The sequence below is a fragment of the Lepidochelys kempii genome, chromosome 1 (assembly GCF_965140265.1).
Source record: "Lepidochelys kempii isolate rLepKem1 chromosome 1, rLepKem1.hap2, whole genome shotgun sequence".
Classification (NCBI taxonomy): Eukaryota; Metazoa; Chordata; order Testudines; family Cheloniidae; genus Lepidochelys; species Lepidochelys kempii.
Genome location: NC_133256.1, coordinates 285,572,699 through 285,595,807, shown reverse-complemented (window position 1 = coordinate 285,595,807; position 23,109 = coordinate 285,572,699). Strand labels below are relative to the sequence as shown.

General features: G+C 39.7%; 1 protein-coding gene across 5 annotated transcripts in view; it reads left to right on the top strand.

Annotated features, from left to right (window-relative positions):
* RAB3IP (RAB3A interacting protein) overlaps positions 1-18,512 on the top strand; it is a 53,824-nt gene extending 35,312 nt beyond the window's left edge. For all 5 annotated transcript variants that reach the window (XM_073327797.1, XM_073327796.1, XM_073327800.1 and 2 more), the window contains 5 exons: positions 351-479; positions 7,217-7,329; positions 12,073-12,172; positions 12,274-12,343; positions 18,160-18,512. In XM_073327797.1, coding sequence (XP_073183898.1) covers positions 351-479; positions 7,217-7,329; positions 12,073-12,172; positions 12,274-12,343; positions 18,160-18,242 — 495 coding nt within the window. In that variant the 3' untranslated portion in view covers positions 18,243-18,512. The remainder of the gene's footprint in view (positions 1-350; positions 480-7,216; positions 7,330-12,072; positions 12,173-12,273; positions 12,344-18,159) is intronic.
* The last annotated feature ends 4,597 nt before the right edge of the window (positions 18,513-23,109 follow it).

The following is a 23,109-nucleotide window of genomic DNA, read 5'->3' as shown; positions in this document are numbered from 1 at the left end:
CCTGACTTCAAGACTTCAATGACTTGCCAGTTTCCTCTCTTGTCTCATTTTTTAATATTTCAGTGCCCTAATACTGCAATAAGTTCAAGATACATGAAACAACACAACTTAAATTGCTTATTTTTGTATACTTAAGCAAAGCAGAGATTTTAAAAAAAAGTGTGGTTAATGTGCAGTTGCTGGAGCTATAGAATAATGTGGAATAGTGGTATTGGTTCTAATGCTTGTTGATTGAAATGCAGGTGGTATTAACTGTTCAGTTTTAGCAGAACTGCTGTAATCCATAACATTTGTCACTAGAATACAACTTCTTTTTGTTTAAAAAGTATCTTTCTGGGTTTGTTTGTTAGGCTGACTTATCTCTGTATAATGAATTCAGATCCTGGAAGGATGAGCCGACGATGGACAGAACATGCCCTTTCTTAGATAAAATCTATCAGGAAGATATCTTCCCATGTTTAACCTTCTCAAAAAGTGAGGTAATGTATTTATTCTGTCTAAATGTTGATGCTGTCTTTATATAATGTACATAGGTACTCATGGAACAGTTGTTTCCACATGTTTTACTCAGTACCTGAAGGCTGTAAATTATTTCTTCACATAGTTACATAATATTTAGCTATTTGCCTCATTATAAAAAAAATTGCACTAGTCAAAGTGAAGGGCTGAAGCCTAACTTAGAGTGGTAAGATGTTGTACAGCAGTGGTCACCAGCCCGTAGATTGCAATCTACTGGTCGATCCTGGAGCCTCTGACAGTCAATCACAATCTCCAGCCGCTAAAAGTTCAACTCCCTCCTCAGGCCCTACGCCACCAGCACTCCCAGCTATTTTGGAGACACCACTGACTTCCTGAGGAAACTACAATCCATCAGTGATCTTCCTGAAAACACCATCCTGGCCACTATGGATGTAGAAGCCCTCTACCCCAATGTTCCACACAAAGATGGACTACAAGCCATCAGGAACAGTATCCCCAATAATGTCACGGCAAACCTGGTGACTGAACTTTGTGACTTTGTCCTCACCCATAACTAATTTCACATTTAGGGACAATGTATACTTTCAGATCAGCGGCACTGCTATGGGTACTCGTGTGGCCCCACAGTATGCCAACATTTTTATGGCTGACTTAGAACAACGCTTCCTCAGCTCTCATCCCCTAATACCCCTACTCTATTTGCGCTACATTGATGACATCATCTTCATCTGGACCCATGGAAAAGAAGCCCTTGAAGAATTCCACCATGATTTCAGCAATTTCCATCCCACCATCAACCTCAGCCTGGACCAGTCTACAGAAAAGATCCACTTCCTGGACACTATAGTGCTAATAAGCGATGGTCACATAAACGCCACCCTATACCGGAAACCTACTGACCGCTATGCCTACCTACATGCCTCCAGCTTTCATCTAGACCACACCACACGATCCATTGTCTACAACCAAGCTCTACGATACAACCGCATTTGCTCTGTCCCTCCGACAGAGACAAACACCTACAAGATCTCTATCAAGCGTTCTTACAACTACAATACCCACCTGCTGAAGTGAAGAAACAGATTGACAGAGCCAGAAGAGTACCCAGAAGTTACCTACTGCAGGACAGGCCCAACAAAGAAAATAACAGAACGCCACTAGCCATTACCTTCAGCCCCCAACTAAAACTTCTCCAGTGCATCATCAAGGATCTACAACCTATCCTGAAGGACGACCCATCATTCTCACAGATCTTGGGAGACAGGCCAGTCCTTGCTTATAGACAGCCCCCCAACCTGAAGCAAATACTCACCAGCAACCACACGCCACACAACAAAACCACTAACCCAGGAACCTATCCTTGCAACAAAGTCCATTGCCAACTGTGTCCACATATCTATTCAGGGGACACCATCATAGGGCCTAATCACATCAGCCACAGTATCAGAGGCTCGTTCACCTGCACATTTATCAATGTTATATATGCCATCATGTGCCAGCAATGCCCCTCTGCCATGTACATTGGCCAAACTGGACAGTCTCTACGTAAAAGAATAAATGGACACAAATCAGACGTCAAGAATTATAATATTCAAAAACCAGTCGGAGAACACTTCAATCTCCCTGGTCACTCGATTACAGTCCTAAAAGTCGGAATATTACAACAAAAGAACTTCAAAAACAGACTCCAAGAGACTGCTGAATTGGAATTAATTTGCAAACTGGATACAACTAACTTAGGCTTGAATAAAGACTAGGAGTGGATGGGTCATTACACAAAGTAAAACTATTTCCCCATGTTTATTCCCTCCCCACCACTGTTCCTCAGACGTTCTTGTCAACTGCTGGAAATGGCCCACCTTGATTATCACTACAAAAGGTTTTCTTCCCTCCCACCCCCACTCCTGCTGGTATTAGCTCATCTTAAGTGATCACTCTCCTTACAGTGTGTATGATAACACCCATTGTTTCATGTTCTCTGTGTATATAAATCTCCCCACTGTATTTTCCGCTGAATGCATCCGATGAAGTGAGCTGTAGCTCACGAAAGTTCATGCTCAAATAAATTGGTTAGCCTCTAAGGTGCCACAAGTCCTCCTTTTCTTTTTAAAAGTTCAATGGCGCAGCGGGGCTCAGGCAGGCTCGCTGCGGCCCCTGATGGGGGTGGGGCAGGGGTTCTCCATGCACTGCTCCTGTGTGCAGGCATCACCCCTGCAGCTCCCATTAGCCGGGAATGGGGAACAGCGGCCAATTGGGACTGCGGGGGCCATGCCTGCAGAGAGGGACAGTGTGTGGAGCCATGCCCCCGCCCCAGGCACCACAGGGAGATGCTGGCCACTTCTGGGAGTGGCGTGGGGCAGGCAGGGAGCCTTAGCGCTGCTGCCTGGCAGGAGCCCGCACCTCTGCCCCAGCCCTGAGCCCCCTTCCAGAGCTTGCACCCCAACCCCCAGTCTTGAGTCTCCTCTCAGAGCCAGCACCCTGAACTCACTCCTGCATCCTGAACCTCTGTCCCAGCTCTGGAGCCCACTCTCAGAGCTAGCACCCCATACCTCCTCCTGCATCCCAGCACTCTGCCCCAGGCCAGAGCCCCCTCCTGCACCCAAACTCCCTCCCAGAGCTCACACCCCTCACCCCCTCCTGCACCCCTGCCCCAGGCTCAGCTCGGAGCCCCCTCCAACACTCTGAACCCCTCGGCCCCAGCCCAGACCTCGCACCCCAGCCCAGTGAAAGTAAGTGAGGGTGGGGGAGAGCAAGCAACGGAGGGAGGGGGATGGATTGAGCAGGGTGGGGCCTCGGGGAAGGGGCGGGGTAGATCCTGGGTTGCACTTTAATTCAAAAAGTGATCTTATGCATAAAAAGGTTGGAGACCACAGTTGTTCAGATTCCCCCTTCCCTACCTCTGTCACTGTATCCAATACTAACTTGGAGTTCTCTTGCTATTCCAGACATGACTCTTTCAAGTAGAGACTCTCATTCTTCTCCTATCCCTCCTTCAAACTCTAGTGCCCTGAGGAATTGGGGATTGTGTACTTCTCATCTTACTAGGGACCTTTTAGGAGGGACATTGTCCATTTACTGTCTTTCTTACTTACGCCTTTATGTAAATGGCCATACAGGCCACAACACCCTTTACTCAGCAGACACCGACACCTGTCTTCTCTCCCAATCTATCAGCGCAGCAGAGAAAGTCAGACTTTGGAGCAGGCAGCCAGGGCTGTGGTGCATTCTGCTTTCTTTGAGGAGGGAAGCCTTAGACAGAAGGGCTAAGCTCAGAGAAAGGTGAAAGAGTTGGGAACATAATTGATTTTGGATTAAAACAGTTGTGTGAATTTCACCTTCTTTGATTTTTTTTTCTGCATTTTGAATTTTCATTTGTTGCTGTAAATATTTTCCTAGCCTGTCGCTTTGACCATGTCATCCCTCCACTGGCACCCTCTTCTCTATCATATCAACCCTAAGCTACTTGTCAGCACTTTCAAGGCCCTTCATAGCCTATCCCCACCCTATCTATTATCATTCACTACCAAGCTGTTGATACTTACCTCTGATTGGCCCATGATGCCAGCCTCCATAGCTCACTTGTTAAATTTTCAAACAAGCACTTTTGTGCTTTCTCCCATCCTGCCCTGTGTGCTTGGGATGTACTCCCCGTAAACGTGTGTAACGCCATTTTACTGTTCTTGTTCAATCATTCCTTAAAATGCTCCACTGTGGTGATGCCTATACTTGAAAACAGCTAGGCTAGGCTGCTGTTGTCTTGCCACAGCCTACCATGCTGACCAATATTGTCTCGTTGCCTTGTACCCTCTGTTGGTTGGTCTGTATTCGTCTGTCTTATACCTAGTTTGTAAGCTCTTTGGCAAGAGACTGTCTTTTTTGTGCTGTTTGTACTGTACCTCACACAGTGGGGGCCTGGTCCATGACTGGGGCTCCTAGGTACTACGATAATTTAAATAAGTAGAAAAGTTACCTTTTTCATCATGCAAACCATTTTTATTTTTCATCCACCAGATATCAGTTCTACACAGATTAACTTGCTCCTCCCTTCTGTCAAACTGGCCTTTGCTGGTCATGGCCAGATATATTTTCTCAGTGCCTTTTCTCCGGTTTCTACCTATTGTAACTTATTCCATCTAGAAACCCTTTATACGGTTTAATTAAAAATATTGTTAGTCAATTAACTGGACAGAGGAGACTGTACAAGGATAAAATATGCAATCCCTCCTGCTCCTAGCCTGGCCTATCAGTTTTACAGAAAGATGGAGATGCAAATAGTTCCAAATGACTGTGGTGAGATCCAGAGTTAATAAATAAAAAAAAAAAGTAAGAATTCTCATGTTTCAAGTAGGGAGAGGTATTACTGTTTTGGAAATTTGCATGTTTTACAGTAAAGACATGAAAGAGGACGTTCATTTTGATTGCTAACCTCCTCCTCCCCCGACCATAAAGAAAGAAACACAACCTTTTACAGTAAATTGTAAATGAGATCAAGGCCTCAGGTGGGACAAAAGGGATGGAAAGCTGTTGTAGCCAGTAAGCAGCCAGTTGTGTATTTGCTGTCATGGGGAAATCTAAGGCTGGTTCTACACAACTCCTGGACCCCATTTCCAGATTTTCCAGTGATGCTGTGGGGTCAGAAAGAGGTGTGGTTGGAGCATGCTACACTCCTAGAATCACTATCAGCAAGAGAGCTCATTACATACCTGCACTGTTTAGAGCAGCCCTAAGAGTGTCCTAACCTGTGCTGGAAAAAGCACAGAACTGGCCCAAGTCATTCCTTCTTTGTGAGTTTGCCCCTGTCACCTCTACACAGCACTTACTGGGTACAGTTGAAGATTCAGCCCTAAGAGTAAAAGAAATTTATTCTTGGATCTTCCTAAAATACAAGAGGCAAGATTGAATCTTTTAAGCCTACAGAGATTCATTTGTTTGAAGCAGATGAACATTGACAGCCTTTCCTGGCACAGTGCTAGATTTTTCTCCTGCATACAACATGATGATGATTTAATTGGGGATGGGTCCTGCTTTTGAGCAGGGGGTTGGACTAGATGACCTACTGAGGTCCCTTCCAACCCTGATATTCTATGATTCTGTGATTCTATGAACAGTCTCATGTCTTCACTTGACTGGTGTATCACTCTATCATGATTCATCCAGTCTTCTTTCAAATGGCCATTGGCACACAATCTGGGTAGCTATTTGCATATTGGTTCATTTGCAATCCATGTAGAGCAGTACGTTAACTTCTTTCAGTACAGTGTTTTATCTGTATGCTCCTGTAGTTCATATTTGTGTCTCTAATTTATATAACTAGGCCATCTTACTGTTTTCCCTCTGTAGCCCTCTCACCCTGTTAATTGCTACTGTAGACTTATTTGTTGCCTGAAAAGGCCAGGATGCAGTTACCACCACTTCTGTGCATAAATTACAGATAATCACTGTACATGGAGTGACCATCTTTTATTTTCCTTTAAGTATAACCAGACGAACTGAATGTGTAAACTAAATGGTAACTAGATTAAGTTGTGATGTCTGCTTATGTGATTAGTTGATGTGTTATATAAATTCTTGCCTGTATAAATATGCTGTGAATGTGAACTATTTTATTTTATTTCTTGGGGGAGGGGCAAACAAGGAATATTCTATTTAAACTTATTTAATACTGTATTCTGTGAATTGATTTGTAAAATATCCAAAGCAGAATAACACTATATAGGTGGTAGCAAAGATCATTGGTACAGAGTTGTTTTAATAATACAGTTAGGAGTTGAGTGAAAACCATTGACGAATAACCCTTTAATGGACTATATTAGCGAAACAGAACTGTTGAGTCTATTTAAACAATCATATGGGCTGATATTGAGTCACATCCTGCTTAGTTAGCATTTTCCTCCAGGCAGATTGGAAGAGGCCCTGAGGTTTTTCGCCTTCCTCTGTAGCATGGGGCATGGGTCACTTGCTGGAGGATTCTCTGCTCCTTGAAGTCTTTAAACCACGATTTGAGGACTTCAATAGCTCAGACATAGGTGAGAGGTTTTTCGCAGGAGTGGGTGGGTGAGATTCTGTGGCCTGCGTTGTGCGGGAGGTCGGACTAGATGATCATAATGGTCCCTTCTGACCTTAGTATCTATGAATCTATATGTAAAAGCACTTTAAAACAATGAGTCAGGAAAATGAGTTAGGGAAAGGTATTTTAATTTCTGCTTTATGTTGTTTCCACAGGAAAATATTATAATCAAGCCTACTTTGACAACATTGATAATGATCTATTGTTTTTTAGGTATTCTATAAATTAACAGGTTTTATTCCTTCCTGAAAATCTTTTAAATAATAATTGGCTTTAAAAAAATGTTAAAAGTGAATGTCCAGATACTTGGACTGAAACACTCCTTGCTTTAAAAGCATGTTTGATTCAGCTTAAGAAGAATAATTTCACTATGAGTCAATGCTTAACAAGAAAACAAACTAGACTTTTTGTTTTTGTTGTTCTAAATGCAGTTACCTCACAGCTTGGATTTCAGGGTTATTTGGAGAGGAGCCTGGGAGTTAAAACCAAAAGGTCCTATTTACACTGACATACAGGGCAACTTCTTAACCTATCTGGGGTGTTGAATTTGCATGTTTAGACTTTGCTTTAATTAAATGATTATTTATATAGCTGTAAATCTTGTATTACTTCAGTGCAATGGATAATGTCAAACTACTTCTAATTACTTTCTTTGCTATCCTTTTGTAGTTGGCTTCAGCTGTTCTAGAGGCTGTTGAAAACAACACCTTGAGCATTGAACCAGTTGGCCTGCAACCTGTTCGATTTGTGAAAGCTTCTGCAGTTGAATGTGGGGGACCAAAGTATGTTACACCAAATATTCTGTCATATGAGAGGCACAATATTTTTCATTTGGCATTTGAATGGTTCTTGTGTTTGATTGAACTGTTGTAACTGTTGCATGACCCTAATAAAATGGATATATCTTAACCTTTTGTTTATGGCCTCTGCATCAAGAATATTAGAATGCTATGCTGAACTCTGTTAGGGGAAAATAAATGAGGACAGGGACCATCTTTTTGTTCTGTTTGTACAGCGCCTAACATAATGGTGTCTGGGTCCATGATTAAGTTTCCTAGGTACTGTGGTGGTGGTGGTAATCATCATCCTCATCACCACACATGTAAAACACAGGCAGAATAACACTGCAGAAAAAGCCTATGAGGAATCTAATAATCTTTTGGTACTTCACTTAAGTAAGACACATAAGGAAGAGTAATATTTAATTCATTAAAACGATCCAGTTCTTGACTTAAAGGTTCAGTTTTCTCTGCTGCTCTTTTGTGTTCTGAAGCACCATCTACACTTAAACAAAGTAAACCCTCACAAAGTTTCGTTCCTGAAGAGTGTTTGATCTAACATCAGATAGGTAAGTTACATGCAATAAGTTAAATTGCAAGAGGCTGTGAATGTGGACACCATCTGAGGGGACACTATCCATTGAAAGGCTTCATGAAAGAAGTAGGTGTGAAGAAATAGAGAGTGAGTGTTTGATATCTGGAGGTGTTTCAAGCATAGCAAGCTGCATGAAAAAATTCTGGAACCAAGACAAAGGAAGCAGTTGAAGGCACTCAAGAGGACGGCAAGGAGCAAGGCCTCTCCAACAAGCATAGATAGGAGGGTGGAGTTGAGATGAGGATGAGTTTGAAGCTGATGCAGGAAGAGAGAAGAAGATGGGGTGTAAGTAACAGGAAATAAAGATTGTGTTAGCAGCTGCATTCTGGATGGAACTGCAGCAGTATGAAGTAAGCTATGATGATGGGAATTTGGAGAAGAGGAGGCTGTAGCAATTGGACCGAGAGGTGACTAAGGTATTGGAACAGGGCTCTTGCAATAGATGTGCAGAAGAAAGCAAGGAGTTTAGAGGTCATCTATAAAGAGAGAGCCAGGACTGTTTAAGCAAATGGTGAGCCTGCTGGCAGGAAAACCCAAGTCGTCTACTCTCTTCTGTCAAAACAATTTGTCAAATAAACATGTTCCCACAAAACATTTCACTTTGACAGATCTGCATTTTCTGATGGAAAACTGTTCCAGCTCTACTTGTATATTTAAAAAATTACAAAAATCATTATGGTGTCTTGTATCATATTTAATGTAGGATATTTGCATTTTGTTTTGCTATTCCCCACTTTTCCTAAAAAAGAGAAAAGGAAAATATTTTGACCACACTTTGAAGGAAGATTCAGAATTTTTTGTTCAAAGAAGCTGTTTAATGAGAAGTCACACACTCACTACTTTTGAACCATGCAGAACCCCAAAATCATTAAAGGGTTTGCATATTCTTAAATGTCAACTTAGTCCCTCGGCCATAACTGTGTCATTACTACCAGTACTCACAAGACAAGCACAAAAAATCGTGGGGTTCCACCACTCCAGGTTAGTTGCTGGTATGATATTTACTTCAGTGCTATATGGTATATAATACATGCTGCTTAGTTCTGAGTACCTTGTGGGAATAATTATCTGAATCCTGTGGGGGTAATCAAGCTCTATCCCCCTCTTTATTGCAGCCCTGGTTGGGGCACATCATAGGTTCTACTCAACATCCTCTGTATGAGAAGAACCTCCCCCCCCATCATTGTCTTAACTCCCTCCCACTCCTTCCCTGTTCTGGGAATATTACTCATTCCGTTCTGCACTTTCTGTTTCTTCATACCTACTTCTTTCATGAAGCCTTTCAACGGATAGTGTCCCCTCAGATGGTGTCCACATTCACAGCCTCTTGCAATTTAACTTATTGCATGTAACTTACCTATCTAATGTTAGATCAAACACTCTTCAGGAAATAGACATTGTGAAGATTTATTTTGTTTAAGTATAGATAGTGCTTTAGAACACAAAAGAGCAGCAGAGAAAAGTGAATCCTTAAGTCAAGGACTGGATCATTTTAATGAATTAAATATTACTCTTCCTTATGTGTCTTACTTAAGTGAAGTACCAAAAGATTATTAAATTCCTCATAGGCTTTTTCTGCAGTGTTATTCTGCCTGTGTTTTACATGTGTGGTGATGGTGGTGATGATGATGATGATTACCACCACCATCACCACAGTACCTAGGAAACTCAATCATGGACCCGGACACCATTATGTTAGGCGTTGTACAAACAGAAAAAAAGATGGTCCCTGTCTTAATATTTCCTCTAACAAAGTTCAGTTCCCATGCGGCAGGGAGTCATAGAATAAAATGTTTCATATTGACTTCTATGTTTTATTATACATATTTAATATTTTGGAACCAAAACATATTTTGAATTTCCCATGGGATATAAACTCCATTTTATGATCAGTTATGTGTTTAATAACAATTTTGTCATGGAGAACTTCCTAGCAGATTGATTTAAATAGCTAACCCAGGCTAGTTATTTACTTGTAGGCAATACGCTAGACTGAGGGTTTTGTCATTGTAAGACCAAAAAAATTGGTTATAGGTTGTTCTTTGTTTTTAAAGTAGGTCATTAATATTCAAATGGTATTGGGGTGCCGCCTTCCAAGCCGGGCACCTGGCCAACAGCCACCGCTCCCCGGCCGCCCAGCTCTGAAGGCAATACCGCGACCCCCGCCCCTGCAACTCTTTTGGGTTAGGACCCCCAATTTGAGAAACACTAGTCTCCCTCATGAAATCTGTGTAGCATAGGGTAAAAGCGCACACAAGACCAGATTGCACAGTCTGATGCATTTTTCATGACAGCTAATTTGGTAGGGCCCTATTTATTAGTTTTAAATGAATTGTAGTGAACTGCTCTTCTCTGTCATGTGACTTGATGTGTTTTGTCACCATCACAGACTATCTCCTATTTTCGTCAATGGGATACATGTCACAGTGGTTTATCTTTTTTCTAAAGCATTGGTTTGAGCTTCTAAATTATTTTTAGCATATTAAAAGGACTTAAGAATATAAGAATGGCCATACTGGGTCAGACCAAAGGTCCATCCAGCCCAGTATCCTGTCTACTGACAGTGGCCAATGCCAGGTGCCCAAGAGGGAGTGAACCTAACAGGTAACAATCTAGTGATCTCTCTCCTGCCAGCCATCTCCACCCTCTGACAAACAGAGGCTAGGGACACCATTCCTTACCTATTCTGGCTAATAGCCATTAATGGACTTAACCTCCATGAAATTATCCAGTTCTCTTTTAAACTCTGTTATAGTCCTAGCCTTCGCAACCTCCTCAGGCAATGAGTTCCACAGGTTGACTGTGCGCTAAGTGAAGAAGAACTTCATGAAATGAGACTTGTATAACCATGAGAACATAGCAGGAGACATTTTCTAGCTTTTAAAGTCTTTCCTCCTCTCCCCAAAAGCTTTGCCAAAATTGAGATCAGCTAGTCTGATAAACACTGAATGTATACTTTTTAGATAAACACAACAGAATATTTTAGCTATTGTGCTTTTAGTTGCTTTTGTTTCATTTTTGAAAAGAGTGTGGTTCTTGTACCTCCTGATTTTGGATAATGTAGAATGGAAGGGAGAAGAGCAAAAAACTTCAAGTCCACTACTCACCTTGCCATAGGAACCTAATTTACCTGTGAGATGTGCTGTTACTATGCTGGTGGTTGCTACAGAAAAATCTAAAACTTTTTTCTAGTTATATATATGAAGCTTTTATTGTAGCAACAGTTTTTTCCATCAGATAAAGCGGAAGATGAATTATTCCAAATTGTAAATACCCCCTTTTCTGTTGCTAAGGAATGTAGGTGAAAATTCATTTAAACTTAGTGCTTTCCCTTAATTGTTTAGCTGGATCACCATTGGCTAACATGACCCTTCCTCTGGGACTCAATGTATTATATCTGCCAGCATGCTTATTATATTCAGATGACCACAAACAGTGGTTGGGGTGCGGCGGGGAATGGACCTGGTCATTTAACCGTAGTTTTCTGTAAGGCAGCCCAAAACATTGCTGTCAGGCTTTCACTTCAGTCCCTCTATTCAGGATTTTTATAGTACCTTGAATACAAAATGCAATATAAACGTCAGCATAAAAGCAAAATTGATCTTATAAAATACATCTTACAGAAATGTTTCAGGGTTGAGCAGTGTAACAACATAAAATATCAGTGCTTTAGGACAAATAAATATAATGTCAAGCGCAGTTCTTTAACTGATTTTCAAATAATTGACATTAACTCAAAATATAGTAGCATATTCCACAGATGAGGAGCTCTGTTGGACAAATCCCTAGCTCATTGTTTCAAGTTATATTCAACCAACTTGAAATGTAATGAATGAGGCAATATATGACTAAGAATGATCAAGTTTTCTCAGGTTCTGCCTTAAGGGTCTTAAAAAAGATGTTAAAATTAGTAAAATTTAATGGGGCGAGAATGTTAAAAACAGAATAGTCATTGTAAACCATAATAGCTGACAACCTAGAATAGTAATTGCAAACTACAAGTCAAGAGGCTGGAAGGGGAACTCAAGCAACTATTACTACATATCTTTCTTTAAAACAACTAAAACAGCATCTTGCATCCTAAAATTTGCAGGTGGTTGAGTTTCCAAAATTTCATTTAAAGCAAAATAAGCAAATTTTATATTTTACAGGAAATGTGCTCTCAGTGGACAAAGTAAATCATGCAAGCATAGAATCAAGTTAGGGGACTCAAGCAGCTATTACTATATTTCTCCTTTTTGCCGATACAGGGTAAGTATCTACCTTTATCTTGAATTCATTTGAGCTTACATTGTGTTTCCATACAGATATGTAATACATGAGAACTTTTTTTTTCCTTCCCATTCATTTAGATCACTTCTGTGTGTAACTTCTTTACATACATTCGGTATATCCAACAAGGACTTGTGAAGCAGCAGGATGGTAAGTGGAGAACTGTAGTTTGGTACAGATGTAAATATCCAGGTAAATGGTGTATCTGTGTCTAAAACATACCAAATACCCACTTATGCATGGCAATAGTGACATGATATGACAGAAAGGTCCTTTGCTGGTACCCATATACTAGTCATTACATTAGGTGTTCTCATACAGTATTTACATGAACAGTGGTTGTTCTGAGCTTAATGTGTAAAAATATGCAAGAGCCAAATGCAGATGGAAAATATGCTTTTAGCCACTGCTATCAGGACATCATGAAGCAGTCTGCTTAGACACCCAGTTTACAGTGTGAATGACAAGCAATAGGTGAATTCTCCAGTAAAGGGAACAGATAATATTGCTGCCATTTCCTCAGGCTGTTTCCCCGACCTGCTAGCTTCATTCTTCTCTGGACTAAGCTTTGGACAGCTGGCTCTCTATCCAAGCTTCTATCTAGGTTAATAATTAGGAAAGCAGCTCAGTTGAACTGTTCAGTTCCAGTAAAATGGATACATAGAGCTGGCTATGAAGACACTGCAGCCCACAATTTAGATTTATACAATTTTAGAGAGATATTTTGCAAACTTACTGCTTTTTGGAGTAGGCTTTGAGCTTCATTTTTTAAGTGCGCTAGCCTTGCAAAGTTTCATGGTTGGTTTGTTATTTTTTAAGTCAGGAGGGACAGTTATGATTATTTAATCTGATTTGCATAGCATAGGTGTCACAAAATATCATCCAGCAATGCTTACTTCCACTCCAATAATCTGATTGAATTACAACAGTGGTCCCCAAACTGTGGGGCGCACCCCCCTAAGGGGACACAGAGGAACATTTAGAGGTGTGTGGTGGGGCCTGGGCCAGCCTCCATAGGGAGTGGGGAGGGAGCTCCACCCAGCCCTGCTCTGCCCCCAGCCCCACTCCAGCCCCAGCTGCAGGTCTGGCCACGGGAACTGGCTCCCGGCCCCGACTGTGGGCCTGTTCTCAGCTGTGGCAGCTGGCTCCGACCGTGGCCCCACTCCTGGCCAAGGCCCCAGCTACAGTGCTGGCCACGTTCCCGGCCCTGGTGCCCAACCATGGCTCCTGGGAGTGCACAGACCAAAAGGGGAAAGGCGCAGACAAAAAACTTTGGGGACCACTGCCTTAGAAAGACACATAGACTTGATTTAAACACGTCTGGTGATGGAGAATGTACTATATCCCTTACTAAGTTCCAGTGATTGATTATCCTCACTTAGAAATTTGCTGTCACTGTTAAGTTTTGCTAATATGTTTGAGGCAAATGACTTTATTTTTTATAAAAGAGTAAAATAATATTGTCACGGTTCAGGACTGTCTGCGCTTTTGCCACTCCTCCACCTTCCTTCCCACCCCCCCACCCCCCCGTCTCTGAGTGCACCCCTTCAGGAGACAGGCCTCTTGCCTTTCCCTCTTTCAGGGTGGAATCCTGCAATTCTCCTACCTTCAGACTTGTTCCAAGGGCACAATATCAGCTGTGATTCCTCAGCAGCCTGACTGGGTTTGAGCCTTAGTGATCTTCCTTTTGCGAGCTATGACTAGTGTGAAAATACACAAAACAGCCTGTTCAAAACAAAGTACCTTTTAATCTTAACAGCAGGAATGAGGCATAACAAGAAAAAGGGTTTTCAAGACAAGTCTACATGCATCTGTCTTATCTAAAGGCTAGGTAGGTCTAGCTTATTCAGACACCCCCACCACTGCTCTGCACCCCTACAGTCTCTGTCTCCCTCTCTCCTGAACTTCAGGGGCTCAAGGTTTGTAACCACTCTCAAGTTCTTTGTTTCTCTTTCTCACTTGGAGTCTCCCAGAGGTTTCAAGTTGAAACCTTCCCCACCAGCCAGACTGCTGATCCTAGCATGGCGGAGGTAAAACGTCTGAGGAATTGACACCTGCATTGTCTTTTTAAGTATCAGTAAATAGAGGGTTATCAGAAATGTTTATCTGCTTTCCTGTCTAGATACAAACTAACCTATACCTAAATTAATCCTTACTAATTATATAGCAAACACAATAACAATCAAATTCATAGAATGTATAATCACAAAATATTACATCCTTCACAATCCATTAATTTTCTTTATTATCAGAGTAAACTTTGCCTTTGCTGCAGCTGCTAAATTTTCATAGCTAATAATATAGATGCTTTTCAAGAAATTCCCCATAATTGCTTGTTTCCATTATCTCTAGAACTTCAGTAATGTTGATTGCCACTTCAGTATATTGGCAACAATATGTTTTGGATGTGTCAGTTGTCACTTCATGTTTACAATGTCACCTGAAAGTGCGAACAGGTGTTCTCATGGCACTGTTGTATCCAGCATTGCAAGATATTTACGTGCCAGATTCGCTAAAGATTCATGTTCCTTCATTCTTCAACCACCATTCCTGGGGACATGTGTCCATGCTGATGACAGGTTCTGCTCAATAACAATCCAAAGCCGTGCGGACCAACACATGCTTATTTTCATTATCTGAGTCAGATGCCACCAGCGGAAAGTGGATTTTCTTTTTTGGTGGTTTAGGTTCTATAGTTTCCGTATCGGAGTATTGCTCTTTTAAGACTTCTGAAAGCATGCTCCACACTTCATCCCTCTCAGAGTTTGGAAGGCACTTTATTTTCTTAAACCTTGGGTTGAGTGCTGTAGCTATCTTTAGAAATCTTACATTGCGTTTTGTGAAATCTGCAGTGAAAGTGTTCTTAAAATGAACAATATGTGCTGGGTCATCATCTGAGACTGCTGTAACATGAAATATATGGCAGAATGTGGGTAAAACAGAGAAGGGGACATACAATTCTCTCCCAAACAGTTCAGTCAAAAATTTAATTAATGCATTATTTTTTTAACGAGCATCATAAGCATGGAATCATGTCCTCTGAAATGGTGGCCAAAGCATGAAGGAGCATGCGAATGTTTAGCGTGTCTGCTACGTAAATACCTTGCAATGCCGGCTACAAAACTGCCATGCAAATGCTTGTTCTCACTTACTGGTGACATGGTAAATAAGAAGAGGGCAGCATTATCTCCTGTAAATGTAAACAGACTTGTTTGTCTTAGCGATTGGCTGAACAAGAAGTAGGACTGAGTGGACTTGTAGGCTCTGAAGTTTTACATTTTGTTTTGTTTTTGAGTGCAATTATGTAACAAAAAAAATTCTACCTTTGTAAGTTGCACTTTCATGACAAAGTGCACTACAGTACTTATGAGGTGAATTGAAAAAGACTATTTCGTTTATCATTTTTATTGTGCAATTATTTGTAATAAAAAGTACTTTGATTTCAGTTACAACACAGAATATCATCTATATGAAAATATAGAAAAACATTCAAAATACGTAATAAATTTCAATAGGTATTCTGTTTAACAGTGTGATTAAAACTGCTATTTTTTTAAAAATTGCAATACATTTTGAGTTAATCACATGAGTTAGCGGCGATTAATCAACAGCCCTAGTAAATTTACATGAAGACAGCCTACTTCTGAAGTTATGGCTGCACTAGAGATCTTACAGTGACGTTGCTGTAAGCTCTCTAGTGTAGTCACTCTAAGCCAACTGGCGGGGCTCACCTGTCTATTTAATTAATCCACCCTCAGTGAGCGGCAGTACTTACAGTGCTTTCTACACCGGTACTTAGGGCAGTGTAACTTACATCACTGAGGGGTGTGAATAAGTCACCCACAAGTGACATAAGTTCCACCGACATAAGTAGTAGTGTAGACATAGCCTAAGTATTGAACAGGTTTAGTGCAAATATATGTAATGCATATGTCACTGGTTTCTGCTAATAATAATTTAAGGAAATTGCAGGAAGTATGCTTGGAAAATGACTGGCCTTAATTTTAAAGCAATTGAATTTAAGAGGAGGATATTGTTCTGACCAAAAAAGCTTTTTTTTATCCCAGTTTGTGATATTATGCTTGCCACAATACTGTGAAGATTAAAAGACTGAAAACTATTTGAAGGGGAGAGATTATAATAGATAACATTGGAAACATTTTCCTATTTACCAGAATTGTTAATGTTTAACAGCTATGCTCTGAACTCAGTATTTTGGCTTGATGTTCCAACTACATCACACTTTTAGGAAAATTTATTTTTTTATATAAATTGGACCTGTTGCTTTATGCAAATATTTTCTCAGATAATGTATACAATGAGTTACGGGAATATAGGCTTTTTTATGGTGGTCATCCACATACTGTATTGTATGCTTCTTTGCTACTTGTATGCTTCTGGTGCTATCTTTTTATTTTAGATAGAACTCTATCTTAGAGTTCAAGAATTTCTGAAAGATGACGGGGAAAACATTTTACTTAGTTTTTAGTCTTAATTTGAGCAATACCTTTACATTTACTTAGAGCCAGGACTATGATCCTAAGGAAGATGATGATGTAAGAGTGGTGTGTCTCTTGTTGTCTTATGTGTTTAACCATGTAATTCATTATGATTATGATTTGTATTACTGTAGCATGTAGGAGCCCTAGTCATTTACTGTACCATCTTATGCTAGGGGCTATACAAACACACTCTCATTTGATAACATTTTTCATATGTAAAATCATAAATTTTTGATGTTCCTAGATTACTGTTTACATCCAGTAGAACCAGTTGAAAAAGTTAGTTTAATTTTCATTCCCAGGTTTTGAAAAGGAGCACTTTTTCGTAATCCAAAAACTTTGGTTTTCCTTTTTCCCTTCTGTTTCTACGCCTTTCTTTTTTTTCCATTTTGCCACTAAAAAAGATCCCCTCTTTCAGAAGAAATAGGCAAGATGAAAATTGATTAAACTGAAAAAAGTAGGTCAGTGTTTGTTCCATAGTTTGTTTTTTAAAAAAGGGGGGGTGGCACCCCCTTACCCCCCAATTTTTATGGAAATTTCTGATTTTAAAAGCCATTTTTAGTGTGAAGATATTTTTATATGGAAAACTTCAACTCTGACATCCAGTAAAGTGAGAGATAAGGTGGGTAGGATATCATCTTTTATTGGACCAACTTCTGTTGGTGGAAGATGGAGACAAGCTTTTGAGCTACACAGAGCTCTTCAGCTCTGTGTAGCTGGAAAGATTGTGTGTCTCTCTTCACCCATGCGTCTCTCATATCCTGGGACCAACACAGCTACAACAACATTGCAAACAATATCCAGTAAAGTGAATAACAAATACATGTATGACTGCCAAACTTCCATGTTTTTATGGTCTGGTTAGGTACAGCGATGTCAGCAAGGTTGCTATGAGACTTTGCTTTGAAACTGTTCATATGCAACCTGCAGAAGGAAAACCATTTCTGGCAACAGGCACGCCAGCAATCAAGGATGCAGAGGAGTTAATAGTTTAAGCCCTTTATGTGGGGATTCAAGGTTTCCTTAATGTATTATTACTGCACATAGTGGCAAGGCCTCTGGACTAAATATTTTAAATTCTTGCATTTTTTACATCTCACAATTCCAAAGGTCACTTAAAAGAGCTCTAAACATGCCTTCTTTTAAGGCTGCCAGTGTGTCGCAGATCTGCAGTTATAAAGTGAATAGAAAGCCCACTCCTGACTGGGATGACCTCTGTGTGTTGAAGGGATGGTTTTAAAAAAAAATAAATGAAAAACATTGTATAGTCCTTTCTGCAAAATAAAAGGATGGGATTTTGAAATTGGTGAAATTAGCTTTGAAATCATGCCACTTTGTAAAATGTTTCTAAAGATGAAACTACTGTTTGAATAAGGTAGCCTACATATTTCAGTTAAAAACCCTGAAGAAATGAGGATGGAGATTTAGTTTCAGTAAGTTTTCTACACTTTCTGTTTTGTACAGCGGATCAGATGTTTTGGGAAGTTATGCAGCTGAGAAAAGAGATGTCATTGGCAAAACTTGGATATTACAAGGAAGAGCTCTAATACTTTACAGTCTGGCGCATGCGTGAACTTCGATATGGATAAACTCTAAAATGGCTGAAATTTTTTGTCACTTGATATTTATTTCCAACAAGTCGGTCCAAGATCTTTTCTCCTTTTTGCAAATTGCACTAAGTACTGTGATTATTTTAAACTCTCCTATGCTGTGTATGCTTAGATATGATACTTCAGTTGAACAAAATGTGGCAAGTACTCGTTATTGTAATTTACAATTGAAAACAAAACCTCTGATTAAATAAATGTTAGATTGAAGATGTGTTTTTATTGTCCTGTACAGTTTATGATGCAGAATGGCATGTGAACCACCACCCCACATCCCCACCACCACCATAGTCACTCTAAACTCTGTAATCTGTAGGGTACTGACCCTTAGAAAAGAGTTGGTTTGAGGTACATCTCAGAATTTTATGAACAGGTGGGAGTAAATGTGTCTCTTAAACACTTAAAACGTTCCCGTCACTGCCGTATCTGGGCAATTGATCATCAGTATAGAAGGAAATATCTAAGAGGATTTGGGGTTCTCTGAAATATTTTTTTAAATGTTGCCTTCTCCCTATGTTTCTCATTTATAAATTTGTAGAGTTTAAGGCCAGAAAGGACCATTAGATCATCTGGTCTGATCTGTGTATAACAGGCCCTTAGATTTAACTCAGTTACCCCTTTTATTGAGCCAAGTAACTCGTTGATTAAATCCTAACTTGGATTTTTGCTAAAGCAAATCTTCCAGAAAGGCATCATTCTTGATATGAAGACATGAGAGATTATGCTTTCTCTCCTACACTGAAGAGACCTTTACTACCTAGTATTTATTCTTTGAGAAGGTACTTAAACACTGTAATCAAGTCACCTCTCAATCTACTTTTTGATAAATTTAACAGATTGACCTCTTTAAGTCTCCCACAGAAGGCATTTATTCCAGTCCTCAAATCATTTTGGTGGTTCTCTTCTGCACCCTTCTCAATTTTTCACCTCCTTTTAAAAATATGGACACTAGAACTGTATGCAGTATTCTATGATCTGTCTCCCCAATGCTATATACAAAGGTAAAATCAACTCTCTACTTCCCATTTTATACATCCAAGGTTCACATTACCCCTTTTTGCCACAGCATTTCACTGGGATCTCATACATGTTGAGTTACTTGTTCTTAAGGCTAGTTGAGATGGAAAAACAATCGTACTATGTAGTATTCTAATGGGGGATATGTTCAGGTAGCTCACCCCTAAACTTTGGTGTACCACACAATTCTGCTCAAAGACAATACTATGGTTATCAGTGTTAGAACACTGCTTTGATTTCTAATCTGTATCCTACTCATAGCCACCTTCTGGTTATGCATCCTTTTTTCCCACCCTGTCCTTCATTCTCTCTGCATGTATCTGGTTACTTTTTCCTTACATCTTTTTTTTCCTATATTAAGAATCAGTAATTCTTTACACATCAGTTTCCGTCAACTGCCATTGCACATGTAAATCATTTCTGCCCTCCTTCTTAGATGGAAAATTAAGATTAGCAAATTTCTTTCTGTTAATCTCCTCACACGTAGAACTGCTTGCAAAGGGAAACTGAAGAAAGATGATCATGGTTCCTTAAGAAAAATGCTTCTTAGCTCAAGTGCCACTTTGCCTGCTTTTGTTACGAAGTGGCACTTTGCCTGCTCCACCGGCAGACAACTGATCAGGATTTGTGGAACATAGCCAGCACTGTATGGCAGACTTACTACACATAATCACTTTGGGGAAAACAGTAGCTTGTTTTTTATCCTGACAGCAGCTCTTAATTTACAAATATCCTAAGATTATTGGTGGGTAAATTGATTATCAAATTAAAATGTAGAGACAAAAAACTTTTGCTCTAATTATAATAAGAGCACTTAAGTAGTAAACAGATGTTTCATTTATTATGAAAGATTCGAAACATACATAGTTCCCAAGTGATTTCTTTTAATCACTAAATATATACTTGCAAAAGATATCTCATTTTTACACAAAAGTAAATCAAATGAGCTGCAAGATTTAATGGAATAAATGTGTTTAACACAGTATTTCAGGAAAAGGTGTGTGTGTGTGTATGGGTGGGGGGGCCGCGGCAGGTGTTTGATAGTCATTCCAATAGTGAAATACAATTTTTTCCCCAATCACTCTCCATTGCCAGCAACATATTCATTGAAACCATTGGTGAAAGGATTTTGTATATCCTACCACTGGTTCAATGGTTTCTACTGTAGCAAGCTGGATGAATTTTAATAATGTCAAAGGTTATTAATATTCTGTTAAGCAATAATAGCCTAAAGGTCTGTTTAATTCAGTTGCTATTTTCAGTAGAAAACATGACCATATGTTCATGGTTATCTCTCTGTGCTATACACAGAAATGCTTGCTAAAGATCTTAAATTATCATTATTTCTTATTTTGAGTATTTGAAAGATTAAAGATTTCAGAGTGTTAGCTGTGTTAGTCTGTATCATCAAAAACAATGAGGAGTCCTTGTGGCACCTTAGAGACTAACACATTTATTTGGGCATAAGCTTTTGTGGGCTAGAACCCACTTCATCAGATGCATGGAGTAGAAAATACAGGAGCAGGTATAAATACATGAAAAGATGTGAGTTGCCCAACTCAGACTTAGACTGACTTCTCACTTGTTGTTTTTGAAAGATTAAACTTTTCTGTTGTTGAAATCAAACCATTTTCAGAATTACTTTATTCTGTAACCGAATGATACCTGATACCTAAAAATCTACAATTTACAAACTGATTACAAACAACACTCATCCCAGCAGAAAAGCTGTTTTGGTATCTGGTTCTGTGTAGGCACAAAAGGTATTTTTTATATATATATCTGAAAGTTTATCATGCACACTTTTTTTTTTTTTTTGGTAGCCAAGGACTACAAAGGTATACCCATTGGGTTCTGGCTTCCATGAGGCAGTAACCCTGGCTATTAGTCTGGTCTCAATAAATTACTACCCTTTAACACTGATCTGCTAGTCTCTTGTCTTCTTTCTTTCCCCGCCCCTTAAATCCTATTTCCGCTCTATGCAGCTGTTCTATTGTAGTGTAAACTTTATGGTTAAGAGACCAGCCTCTTAGGAGAAACTATGCAGCTCTGTGACTGGATGTAAAGGGACATAACAGCAGTTATACAATTGCTGCCTCTGCAGTGACCTTAACGTCTCTGTATCTGGTCTTCATGCAGGTTTCTTGAGTTTGTATTCAGACCTTGATACTCCAATCCAAATGCCCCTTGGAGTTACCCACCATATTAGATATGGTCGATTTCCAATTTAGTCTTTGGGGTGAAAGGGAACAAACTACTTGGAGTGCATACGGTATTGCTCTATATACATCAAATAAATGAGGAAAGGTGGACTGGTGGTAGTGCCCTGTATTCAGGAGATCTTAGATCAGTTTCCAGCTCTGATGCAGACTTTGTGTGACTTTGGGCATGTTGCTTAATTTCTGTGCTTTAGTTTCATGACTATAAAATGGAGATACTACTTCCCATAGGTATATTGTGAGGTTAAATTCATATTTATGAAATACTCAAATATAATGCAGGGAACCATAATAAAAACCCAGATAATGCACAATTATGGTACAGTGGTGTTTTTCTGTTACGTTTGATCATATCAATTTTTATCTATAGTACTTACTCATTTACACATAAATACACTAGTGCGGAAGGAAAAATACAAGATAAGTAATTTTTATTGCCTTCTTGCTTGCGCATGTGTAGCTAAGAGCATTACTGGGGGCAAAGGTCCTTGAAACAAGGAAGAAATTAGACTAATTTTACATAGTTTTCAATATGAAGTAAGGAAAATATGCCTTCCAAAATTTTCCTCCTAAAGTCTTGTCAGGTTCTTCTCTGCATGCGGTAGAAGCGTTGAGTCCATTGCTTGGAATTAGTTTTGAAAGAATCAACTTCCCTGGGGCAAAGACAATCAATCTGCTTAGGACATGTTCTTTAGCAGCAGAATGACATGATTATGAACATGTTCAAAAATACATCCGCTGGAAAAGAGAGGATAGTGCAACTGTTTCATAGTCTGATGTCCCTAAACTTGTGAAGAAAAAAAAAGCTTCTACCTTCTTGTCATGGATGTGGTGGGAGAAAATGAGGCCCTGCAGCAGTTCTTTGAAGGTAAGAGTACAGTTTCTAAAGTAGCTCAACAATTTCTGAAAGAGAAACTATTTCAGATGGCATGTGCATTTTAATAAGATGTACTTAGTATTACTTTTTTTAATTTGAATTTTTAGTTTGGAGAAGAAAATATGCGGAAACACTAAATATTCTGATATTTACACAGCAGTTCCATGTAACAGGATACAAGAGGACTAATGACATAAGAGCACTGGAAGGATTCATTTATGCTCTCCTTTATACAGCAGAGATAGGAATAAAGGAAACTATGATCCCCAAGAGTTCCCAGTGATGAATGACAGGGAGGAAAGTACCAGGGAATGGCTAGATCTCCTAGTAAATGTCCAGAGCTCTTTAAAGAAAATCCTTAGGATATGGCAATATCCATGGAGCTTGAGAACCATTCTTCCCCACCAAAGTGGGAGCCAAAACTTGCTCAGCATGATGTTACTCTATTGAAGCTGACTGAACATCATTTTCTTGGTGTCTTTAGTCCTCTCCCTTGGACTTTTTTGGGAGGCTGTTATCTGATCTTCAACTGTGTCTAATTTTCTTTCTGTAAAAACTTCTTGCCAGATGTGTCACGGATTTCATCATCAGCCAGACCCCACTACAATCTCCACCTTTCCTCTTCTCCATCACAGTTAATATGCACTTTATTATGGGCAAATGTACACCTCTAGGAACAAAGAACTTAGGCCAT